Source organism: Tachysurus vachellii, chromosome 3 (genome assembly GCF_030014155.1).
Source record: "Tachysurus vachellii isolate PV-2020 chromosome 3, HZAU_Pvac_v1, whole genome shotgun sequence".
NCBI classification, from domain to species: Eukaryota; Metazoa; Chordata; class Actinopteri; order Siluriformes; family Bagridae; genus Tachysurus; species Tachysurus vachellii.
The window spans coordinates 26961789-26973861 of record NC_083462.1 but is presented as its reverse complement, the minus strand read 5'-3'; the positions used below and the strand labels follow the sequence as shown (position 1 = coordinate 26973861).

The 12073-nt window shown below is 38.7% G+C and overlaps 1 protein-coding gene across 6 annotated transcripts in view; it reads right to left on the bottom strand.

The window, feature by feature from the left end:
* The window catches only part of LOC132843308 (nesprin-2), a 109625-nt gene that overhangs the window by 88374 nt on the left and 9178 nt on the right, over positions 1–12073 (bottom strand). For 4 of the 6 annotated variants that reach the window (XM_060866529.1, XM_060866532.1, XM_060866530.1 and 1 more), the window contains exons 5-26: positions 11948–12025; positions 11731–11823; positions 10643–10836; positions 10349–10548; positions 10031–10131; positions 9377–9490; positions 8422–8559; positions 8155–8316; positions 7957–8069; positions 7603–7771; positions 7314–7410; positions 6786–6967; positions 6101–6262; positions 5847–5987; positions 5255–5356; positions 4956–5132; positions 4716–4874; positions 3690–4628; positions 2919–3053; positions 1978–2127; positions 330–511; positions 27–96 (exon numbers count right to left, since the gene is read on the bottom strand). In XM_060866529.1, coding sequence (XP_060722512.1) covers positions 27–96; positions 330–511; positions 1978–2127; positions 2919–3053; positions 3690–4628; positions 4716–4874; positions 4956–5132; positions 5255–5356; positions 5847–5987; positions 6101–6262; positions 6786–6967; positions 7314–7410; positions 7603–7771; positions 7957–8069; positions 8155–8316; positions 8422–8559; positions 9377–9490; positions 10031–10131; positions 10349–10548; positions 10643–10836; positions 11731–11823; positions 11948–12025 — 3858 coding nt within the window. The remainder of the gene's footprint in view (positions 1–26; positions 97–329; positions 512–1977; positions 2128–2918; positions 3054–3689; positions 4629–4715; positions 4875–4955; positions 5133–5254; positions 5357–5846; positions 5988–6100; positions 6263–6785; positions 6968–7313; positions 7411–7602; positions 7772–7956; positions 8070–8154; positions 8317–8421; positions 8560–9376; positions 9491–10030; positions 10132–10348; positions 10549–10642; positions 10837–11730; positions 11824–11947; positions 12026–12073) is intronic. The other 2 variants (XM_060866533.1, XM_060866535.1) reach the window with 2 other exon arrangements.

Here is a 12073-nt window from a genome sequence, read left to right as displayed (position 1 = left end):
ATGTGCGTATGCTTATGTGCATATACCTGTGAATAAGCTTGGCTTACTGTTTGGTCAGCAGGCAGCTCAGACTCTGTCCTCAGTGCTCCATCTCTGCTGATAAGAACACACACACACACACACACACACACACACACACACAGGCAGAGCATTAGTCATAATCAGACCACAACAAAGTGAAAGTGTAAGAGCATAACCAGAATTTATCAGAACAAATTCACTATCAGCTATGCTGATTTACAGCATTCAAATGTTTAATTTTCTATCTTTTAAAAAAAAAAACATCAGTACAACTAATCATAGAAGTAAAACACAGTATCAATCCTCACCGTTGTTGGCACAGTTTTATGTTGCAGCTTGGATTGACTTGGTAGCGGACAGTGTCCATTTTGCCGTCACTCTCTGTAAACTGGGTGGTGGTCACAGAGGAGCTTGCTGGAGAGCTCAGAATATTACTGAGCTCATAAAGCGCATCCAGATGCTCATGAGGGTCCATTGCTGAGGAACATGCCTGGAGGTACAGGTACAGCATATACTGTATATGCTACACATGCAGTTGAATAATTAACAACTGTTGTAGGACCCATATAAACCCAATTTCTATTTATAATTACAATCATAATAAAACCAAATCAAGATTGTACTCCAGGGTTCATTTCTAAAATGCATTCAGAACATCTTACTTAGACAAAAATGAGATATTTTTGTCTTATATATGTATATCTGTTTAATGACTATGAATATTTGTGTGCTAATGTGTTATTGTAATTGAAAGCAGATGCAACTCAAGCGTTTAAAGCTATACATTAATGAATGGCCATGACGTGAGAAAGAGATCCTAATGCATGGCCAGTGCTTGGTTAGTTCAAGATACGGAAATGAGATAACAGATGAGCTGCAGCTTTTCCCCAGCTTGGTGATTTCCATAAAACTGTGTATAGACATGCACACCTGCTGGGGGTCACAAGACAAGTTATCACACCTTATTAATATATTTGGCATCACTTAGTTTTCATGTTAACATGCATTACTAAGTTGTGGCCATGACTTAATTATCCCATTCCCTTGGACTCCTTACTAAATACAATGCAGAATCTCATTCCCATGCACTACTACTGTATGTCATGACCATATATTTCTTTTTTAAGCCTGGGATGTCACCGGCTAAGTGCTGTAATACAGGGACTTATCAGAGAGGCCATTTGAAAAATCAAGCTGAAACAGGCAGTAGGAAAGTGTATAAATAAAACTGATTAGACAGAAAAACAAAAGCTCAAACGTTTACCACTACAAAAATGTGGCAGCTTAACGTTACACCCTTCAGGTTGCCCAGACATGCCCAAAAGCCATGAATCATACAACACCGATTAATTTTTTATGACTGCATGAATGAACACATCAAGAATCTCTGGGAAATCTACCAAACTGATTAGCTTTGTGTGGTATCTTATAAAAATGTTTTTTCTTTTGAATTCATACTTTAGTTTTTTGTTGTGCAAAAGCTTGCATCACTCATGGGGTTTAAATAAATTCAATGTACCTCTATTTGCAAACATTTTCAAAACATAAGATAAGTTCAACAAAAAGTTAGCCCTGCCATGAAGAAGGCAATGTAGGGCATCTAGTGAAGTGAAACCTAATACAGTGTAAGTGTTGTTGAACTAAATTTCTTTGCCTTTTTCATTTTTTCATAATCTATGTAAACTTTTGTACTTACTTATTTATTTTGTACTTATAAACCTCTTTAGTTCAGGAGTCTTCAGTTTTAGCTTTTGTGCAGCATTTACAGTAATTAACCCAAACATGATGATGGCAATGGTATTATTTAGACTATAATGATCTGATACATACACATATAGTCAGCATTCTGAAGACTCCTACTAAATCAAGAAGCAAGTAGAGGTGGTGGAAATAAATCTTTGTAGCCATGCATACATACAGGGTCATGCAGATTAGGTAGTGTGGTGTTAGAGGTACCTGTTTACTGCAAACTTGGTCTGGATCACAGGCTGGGATTTCTGTGTTAGTGTTTATGTCATGCCTCAAAAGAGCCTGGTTAATTGACTGCCTTCGTTCAACCTCTTGCCACAACTCAGGCAGAAAGGACTCTATCGCTGAACGGACATCCTGGGTGGTAGGACATATAGTAGAGACTTTTAGACTTTGTAGCTCAAGGGTGCTATACAAATATAATATTCGAACATATTATAGTATATAATAACAACAAACTCTAGCTACAGCAGGTCTCTCCCATTCTCACTGGGAGATGTGCAGACTAGGATTAATATCTGGGTTCAGTGCATTCTTAGTTATTCTAAGTTTATCCAAGTCTCAGTGCTACTGTTTTATGTACCTATTTTGAGACATACCAACTAACCAACAGTGTCTGCTGAGAAGAGGGCAGGATTTGAACCCACAACCTTCTGAGAAATAACATAAAACCATAACCATTAAGCCACCCTATGCCACAGTTATGTGTAAATTAATACTGATCACAAAATCAACTGATCACAAAAATACAAATCACAACACTCCACTGGCCACTTTAAAGTCCGTCAGTTAATGAAGTATACTACTTTATGTCACCCTTTTGAACTGGTAAGAACACTTTCACATTCTTTTCTATTTCTGTTTCTGTTTAATTAAATACTTAAGAATGCTTCACCTGTGGGCTTTATCAATGTAAGAAATACCCATTTCATGTTCAATTGGTATAAATACAATATACAAATAAAGCAATATTCTGAGAAACCTGAAGAACAAGTTGCTGCTTCACTGCTCTGATGAGTGCAAGCAATGCTGCCAGAAATGTGAGAGCCACACTTTATCAAAACATACATTTATCATGGCACTGAATGAAAGTTAGTCAGTCAGGTGCAACATGCAGATATTTAATTAAGGCCTAGTATTTTGCCTACCTCCCACTGGGCCCTGACAGATAGAGAGAGTCTTTCCAGCTCTTGCAGCTGAGCTTCAGAACAGAATGCCCCTACACCTTCCACAGCTCCCAGAAATTCATTTAACACTGCTGGATTAAGCCTCCGTAGTGCACCCTAGAAGTAAAAATTATTCACAAAACATTAACATGTATACCTCTACCAGGTAAATGTTGCAAAAAAAGGGGTTTATGGGTAAGTATAGCTCGCTGCAGTGGCTTAGAGCAGAGCCAGTGTGCACACCACCATAATATCAATAAATTTCATGTGAGTCTGAGGTGCTCTGTATCAGGTATTTCTGGTAGTGCAAAGTCAGCAGCCCACTATAAGTAACCAGGCAAATGTCTGCACATGTTTACAAATTTGCATATGTAGTATAAATGAACGTTTATAACAAACCCACAGGCAAAACTGTATACACTGGTGGGATTTCCACATTTTCTGTTTACTCGCTCGGCCTTGTAGCAAAGGATACAGTATGTAATGTTTATAGTGTTCCTAGATCTCTAATAATTATAGATTTTTAAACATCTGGGAAAAAGTGCTACATTGCTATGCAAATGAGATTTGTAGTTTATTCCTTCAATATCTGGACTATAATTTGATGGCGTTTTATGGCATTTATCGAGCACTGCACTATAAATTGCACAGAGCTGCTTATCTCTGCCCTGTTTTTTTTTTCTTTAGAAGCAACTTACCGATCACTTACAGAAAAGAAAGAGGATTGTGTTTGCATAAAATATTTAGAGTCACCTGCTTCCTCCTGGCCTGCTCTTTAGATATGACTCTGTTGCTGAATATGGTGGTGACCTCCTCTATGTGTTGCTGTAGAAGCTGTTTGGCCTTGTTCATCCTGCTCCTAGCCATAGCATGAGCTCGAGCAAACACTTCACTCTGCTCAGGGACTGGGCGAGGATTTGGGGCATTACTTTGGTCTTGTTCTCTCTGATGTATGCTAGGGCTAAGAACTTTGGGCCAAGCCTGAGCTTGTTGTGGAGTGTGGGGTGATATTACAAGCTGGGTGTGTCCGTGTGAGTCTCCCTGTGTCTGCAGCTGAATTTGTGCCACTGTGGGTGTCTTGACATGTACGCATGATGTTTCCAGGTGCTGGGGAAGGCTATGAGCCTTGGCCAACAGCCCATGGTGCTGTTGTGAATTAAAACTAATATCTTGAGTTTTAGATTTAAATCCAGACTGAGTAACTGATTGAATGACGGTGCTCCTGGAGGACTCTGATAGCTGCTGAGGCCATTCTGATGACTTTGTGGTCCTGGGTTGACTCGAGCGTACAGATAATTTCTGATATTCGGGTTGAAGTTCCATCTGCATCACATTTCCAGAGGGATTTGGCAGAAAAGCTTGGTTCTTTATCCCTTTGTCTTCAGCTCTAAGCAGGACACTAGGCTGATCATGTGGCTGATACTGAGGATCAGCATGAGAAAGCACCTGGAATTTAATTTCAGTTTTAGCTGTCTTTTGAGAATGACTAGGACTCTTTTGTTGCGGAGATTGTGTTAATGACGTTGGAAAGGATTTCTTAGGTTTGGACGTATGAGTTTCATATTCCTGGAAGGTCCCTGCTCGAGGCTCTGGTATAGTGTAGGCATGAACAATAACTTTTGGAGGTGGTTGATGACTTTCAGGCTTTCCCTCACGCTTAACTCTAATAGAAGTAAAGATCTTTATGATATCCTAAAGAGAATAGAGGGGATAGGCATAAATAATTGGTATCATAAAAGAACTGACCTGTTTGCTATGACAACTACATTATGTGGTTACCTTAGAGTGTTTGACAGTGTGCTTCACTCTGCCCTGTAGGGCACACACACTGAGAAATGGCAGGGAGGAATTCTCTTGCATTTGTTCCAGCAAAGCTTGCAGATCCTGTCCTTCTGCCACCATTTTTTCCTCTAGTTGCAGTCTTCTGCCTATCAGTGACTGGGAACCAGAGCACATCACAATCAAGCTTCTAATCAGAAATGTATAATGTTGGCATGGAAATGTGCTTTTTATGCTCACTTTGGCTTTAGGGTGAGGACCGTGGTGGCCACTGTCTTGTAATTCTTTCCAAAGTTGGCAAACTTCCATGGCCTCTGTGTTGCAGTGAGCCAGCTCAGTAAGTCTACTTTCCAACTCAGATGTTGTCTTCTGCAGCCCTCCACATGCCTGCTCTGCCTCACCCAGAGCCTGTCTCATCTGCAGACACAAGCACAAACCTTCAGATGTCAGATGCTTCTTATTTAAATCATACCATGACCTTAAGAGAGTCTCTATCACTGTAAAGAAGTCTTCAAAAGTAGATGTTATAAGTTTGTTACCTCTGAATGTCTGTGCTTCAGCTTCTGCAGTGTCTCTTTACTAAATCCTGGAGATGGAGATAATAGATCCAGGTCTATGTCTGAAATTTTCTTTAGTATGGCCTGAATAGATTGTAGAAAATGACAAATACACAATAATAAAAAGAGAAATAATACAAGGTATCAACATCTACATTTACTAATTTGCATAAAACATAAAACCATTCAGTATGTTACAATACCAATAACATTTTATTCTTATAATTCTTCTGTAATACTGAGGAAATGACAACAGATAATTATATCATTTGAGTTCCTACTATGTGGTCCATATCACATACTGAACCACAGAGGTACTAAATATACAAGTACACCATTAGCGTCTACTATCGAAGCATATTACATAGTGTCCATTGTGTGGTTTGGGACTCCGACTTTATACTGAATGTCTATTACTTGTCACTCACAGCCATGAGACTTACAAGCACAGTGGAAAATAGTACAACCACAACTCACATTATAAAAATGTTATTATCATACATTTCATAATTTCAATAAACCTGATTTTATGTAATATACAGTACATGAGATAAGGAATGATGGACTGATGTACCTGAAGTCTCTTCCTGTATGAGTGCAGTGCTTCAGAAGACACCTCCACGGCCTCTCTCAGCGTCCAGTCTGCTTCCTGCACTAAGCGCTGCATGGCCTGAGCACACGGCGCTGAGCTACTGACCTGCTGTGATGGCACGGCCTGCAGACAAGTAAATCAAAACGCTTTCGCTCATACAAAACAAATCAGATGCTGATATCAGATGACACAAAATCTGCAATGGACATCATCCAGATCCCATCCTTTGTACTCACAAACTTGGTCCGCTTGATGAAATCTGCCCATCTTCTGTTGAGTTTCCCGAGCTCATTTGCTAGAGAAGAGCTGGTGGAGCTGTTGGTTACCTCAATCAAATAGTTTCCTGTTTTATTTAACTGGGCCTGGAGAGAGCTCCATTTTGGCAGGTTGTCAGGGACCTGGTGCATGACACACAAGCAGGACAATATCAGATTTCATGTTACTTAACATTATTGAATGTTTCAAATCCAAATAATTCTGCACTTCTGACCCTGAACTGTTAACAGTTTTGTATTTTTTAAGCAATTAACATTACACATTTGCAGTAACACAAGTTTTATAGATTTTATGACCAAATATACTTTTATCACTTAATGTAAAAAAAAATCCTTGCCTCGTGTTTTTTTGATACTGTATTAACCTCCCCAAAAGGGTCTTTAGATTGATGGTATTTAGTCTGTGACTTTGTGAACTAGCATAAGAAATTCTTTTTGTTAGAGTCTACAAAGCACATCTGTTGCTTTGGATAAGTGTGTCTGCTAAATGGCATAAATATGAATGTTAAAAAAATGACAAAAGTATCAAGTACGGCAAAGGTTTATCTTAAACGCATTTATGCTAACCTATATGCTGTTAAATTGGAATCCTTGGAAGACTAAACACTTAAGAAATGTATAGTCTATGTGCAGGTTGATTCAGTACCTTGCTCTCTGCCAGTGCCTGTTCCAAGAAGACCTGTAGTGAGTGTGAGCAGTGTTTGTACGACTCCCATGCCACCAGCACACGGTCCATTGTGCCCCTTACAGTGTTTACTTCTACTGCGCTCACTGCTGCTTCACCCTCAGCCTCTTTCACCTGCCTGTTCACTGTCCCAGAGTCCTCGGCTGCAGGAACGAAACAAAACACTTAATCTAATCTTATACTAACATATCTGTAAATTGTGAGTATGTACCATTGGCAATAATTTTGACAGAAGAACAGTTGACGTTAAATTCAAAATGTTATTAAGGCGCTTGTTGGATGTCAATCAAAGTCAAATAGAAATAGAATAGAAAAAATTTGCATCATTTTTTCAGATAAAAGAATTTGAAGTGTTTTGGGTGTTTTTGGAGCAGATGCACTGAATGGGGGTTTGGTTGAGTATTCTTTCAAATTAGATGTACATAAATGTGTGAACTGATTGTTCCTAAACTGAATTAATTGTAGTTTCTCTGCAGTAGATTCACTTACACAGGGCTGCCTTGCCAGTGTATGTGCTGGCTGTCTCTTTCAGCTTGTGGAGAAGTTCATTTAATATGGACACCATGCCTTGCTTCTCTATGGTATCCTAATGCAGTATCCAGACATAAACATTGTAAGTCATTAAAACTCAAATGTCAAAATTAGGCTCAAATTTTAGTCAATATAATCTGTTCATATAATTTAGTTTGTACATTATAGTAAGTTATATGGTCTGTCTCAATGCTCTCTCTCTCTCTCTCTCTCTCTGCAGCTTTATGTGATGTGCTATATGACTTACAGTCCAGTCCTGCAGCAGGGACAGCACAGATTCCTGAGAGCCATACGGTCCTCTCCAGGTATTCAGCTTGCCCTTGAGATGGCTTAAAATCTCACAGACATTGTGCCAGTGCTCAGAGTACTCCAGTTTGATGCCATGGTACTTTGCTGTCACTCTGGCATTGGTGAAACTGCAGGAATCATACTCACATTAGTATTTGTTAGTTGGGAGGTTTTGGGAAGATTTCTGTTTTATGACAGTATTTGTATATTATGTTTCTGTCTTTATTTGTCTTTATTCACATTCACTTTGCATTAAAAAAGAATATTTAAAAAAACTATTTTGTCTTTTGCTGAGAAAAAAGTTCATGCCCACCGTCTCTTGAGTTCATCAAGTTTTTCAGCAGGAATCTGAGCGGAACCTTCATCATCTGTGTTGTGGAATAGATGAAGTGTGTCCAAGTGGCCACTCATGTCCACCATCAACGCCTGGAATTGTTTAATTATGTACCTTGTTAACAAATCTTAATAGTTAACTGTGGAAAAAGTAGTTAAACTGGTGGACTTTATAAACCTTAAGTTGCTCTTGCTTGTCTCTGGCATTTCGAGCAGCATTTGCGTGGTCAGAGGTGCCCTGATCGTCATCCAGTACTGCCTCCATTCTCTGTAGCCAATTCGACAAACTGTGTAAAGGAGCAGGTAGAGCTCCATCCAGCTCAGTTTTGTATCTATGCAACTGTATAAGACAGGATGTTATTACATGCTGAAACACTATGCAGTGTAATGCCATCTATGTCTCTTTTCCACTATTATATAGATATGCAGCAATGCTGCAACTCACCCTGTCCTCCATATTGTCCCAGGCCTGTCTCAGGGCAACCTGCTCCTCACTGAGTTTGGTGCTTCGTTTCATTGCACTCAGCATTGGAATCACTGGACGCCGCTGCTCATAGAACGACCCCACAAATGTTTGGAATGCCTATAATGAGAGTAACGAGAGTCCTATTATGACCTTTGGTCATGCAATTACTCTGAATATTGCTCAAAATCAGCAGCAATGTCAACAAAAGCTGAATATCATCTTTCAAAGTAATAAACTGTATATCTGCATATCACAGTTGGGCTTTCTCTGTCTCTTTGTTGTGGAGCACTGAACAGAAGTGTTGCCTCTGAATTAGTTACAGTCTCCTATGACTTAGGGGAGAAACCAAATACTTTCACTATCAAAAAATAGTTTTTCAACAAATTAACAATAAAATACAGTTGAAGGTTAGAAAGAAGGATTAAATCATATAATTAAACATTTTAAAGCATATTTTGGTGCGTGCCTGCCGTTTTATTAAAGCAAGGAGTCATTAATGTGCAGTGCATATACTTTGAGACAATCTGTAGCAGAGACAAAAAAGGTACATGAATATCACATACAAATGAGCATGTGTTTATAGCCAGCAAATTTCTATTGTCTTTTGTTTGTTTGTTTTGTGCATGTGTGCACTTAAGAGTACAAATAGCTGATTTGCCCAAAGCTAAGAACAAGATAATATGACACTTACGTATACTTACCCATAGTATGGATCTATGTCATCTATGTCACTATTAATTTACTCTTTGGTATTTTGTATTTGTTTCAAATATTTATTATATTTTAAGTAGAGGTTATTACTTGTCTGGGAGAGTGGCGAGTATGGAGAAGCACCAAATGCACTGAAAACACTGCTAAAAAAAGTGTATAAACCATAGAAATCAAATCACACACTGACATAGAGCATGTAAAGAGGCTTGAAGCCTGATTTCACCTGATAACGTCTGCTATACCCCTCTCTCTCTGTGGAGGACCACACATCCAGCAGTTCCTCATAGGCTTGCCGAAGCCAACAAGTCATCTCTCTGACCTTCTGACTGGGTGAAGCCTATGTATACATATATATATATATATATATATATATCAGCAGGATCACAGACAATTAGATTGAATTGGGTAAAGTCCACATCTTTGCAGAACTGTCAGATTTGTTAAGGTTACCGCATACATCTGCGTAGTAACATACGTGAATTTATTTATCTGTACCTGATGCAAAGGGAAAGCTAGAACAGCAGGTGTGTAGTAGGTGGGGAGGTTGACAGGAGAAAAGCATGTAGGAAAAATAAGAGTTTGCAGCTACACCCAGCAGAAAACAGGAGTGATCCGGTAGAACCAGAAACAGGTGTCAGGTGTTAAGATTACAGGCATGAAAGAAAAAAAATTCAAGAGATAGGAAGAAAATTAATAACCCAGCAAATGTCTTGCATTCTCTACAACTGATGAAAAGATGAACGAAAGCAATTAAAATCCTAAAGTATGACAAACATCAAAAGTTTAGGTTTTATCTCAGTAGTTCCCATTTAGAAAATGTCTAATCTAATTTGCAAATATTTTATATTTACTCATCTGAAAGTTTTGAAGTTCTCACCTGAAGATCATCATCAACTGTGGGCATATCGCTGGAGTACTGCAGGAACTGGGCCACGTATGTCATTATGGACTTGTCATCTGGGTGACTGACATCAATATCTAGACATTAAAAGGTTGTGGCATGTGATTATATTAAGCTGTCCATTTGTAGCATATCTGTTAGGTATATTAAGGGTGCGCATCTCTATTTTTAGAGTAAAGTGCAATGCTGTGTAATGTGTCAACACACACTGCTCAGTTGTAAAAAAAAAAAAAAAAAAAGGTTTAAGTAACTGGATGAAGGAAAAGTGGTAGATCTTTAAGAAATTACACCCACCCTCAGGTTCAAGTAGTCTGGGTATTCCCAGCTCCTCCTGAGCTATGCGAAATGCCTCCTCTAAGTTTTCACGGTTGCTCCTTGTCTCTGTTAGGGACATGTCCACTAGGTCTGGCCTCAAGGAGCAAAGAATTGCGTGGAATGCAACGCCACTCCTCCAGCTTGATTTGAAATCTTTTACACTGACTGAGGAGCCCACCCTAAGAGTAATAGAGAAAATGCAGGATGATTGAAACAAATACAAGTCAAACAAATGTACAATAAATTTCTGTGAACTGAGTAGCAGAAACACACTTCTGGCACTGGTCTTGCACCCATAGGAGCAGGGCCTTTTTAGCAGAGAGGCGAAAGCGTGTGTGGATGGGTGACGCTCTCTGTGGAACAGGGCTACCTCGTACTGGGGTTCCAGGAGCCGAATCTACACTGGACAGGGAATCCAAAGACGAGGATCGGGATCCAAATGAGAGCATGCTGGCTAACTCCTCTATCTGCAGGGAATCACAGTTTTTTAGTTATGAAATTTAACACAGATAAACATAGCAAATTTGTTCAGGATTTTGTTAAAGTTTTTTATGTTTTTCAAAGAGCCTGATGATACTGCACAAATATCACAGATGATGAACCATAGAATCTTCATTCTATATGTGTCCCACCTGTAATCAACATAAAACTGTAAAGGGTGAACCAAATGGCAGATTACATTGTGCCTTAAATAATGGCCTATCTGTAAAGCAATGAATCAACTGATCAATAAACCTGAAGGCCCTTCTGTCCTGTCCATTGTAGGTTTTCCAGTAGGAGGTCCTAACTGTATCTGTCTATTGTTTGAAGGCTATTTTTTTACCAGGTATAAAGTCTGGTCACACAGACAGTACCTTTGGGTTAAGTTGTAGAAGACAAACATGCTACACAAGCATCTTCAACAAACACTTTTCCCATGATCTTGGTCCAACTTACATTTCTTTTACGTATTTGAAGCATTCTAGTACGTCGGAGAGCCACCCAATGACCGTGCAGCCAAATTTAAGAAAAATGTAACAATTACTATATTTTATATTAATTTTATACTAATGCCAGTTCCGTCATCGATACAAAGCAGGCATAACAGAATTGAATAATTGCAGCTTCATCCCAAGGGATCTGACCTAATTTATTTCACTAAAAACAGATGAATAGAAATTTTGGTAGCATCAAAGTACCCATTTCAGTAAAAGATACCATCACACTACTGAAGACACACCATTGGATTAATAGGAGTGAAATACTGTATGAATATCCCCTAAAGTAAGAGACAAACACAGCTAATATAAAGATGATAAGAAGATCTTTTTGAATTGAGTTCAATCCATGTGGGAACTCTAGATAACTGATGTGCTACTCACATGACAGCGTAGTATAATGGTCCATATGAGGCCTAAAATGATGGAAGGTTTCCCTTCTATGATATCAGGGATGTTTATATTCACCAGCTTAATCTAAAAAGAAAAAAGATCTTAACAAACTAACAGTATCATATAAATATTATTACATTGTTTAATCCTTTAAAAGATTTTGAGAGACATGAGGAATCAATATGATTCAACAAAGGCAAACCCTCACTGATTTATTTTTTAAGAAGTTCAAAGCTGTTTCAATGTTTCCCCTTTGCTGAAAAACTCCACGGCCTTTCTCTCGTTTCTGTGGGAAAACAAAAAAAAACTCCAATAGAAATTTTACACTTACACT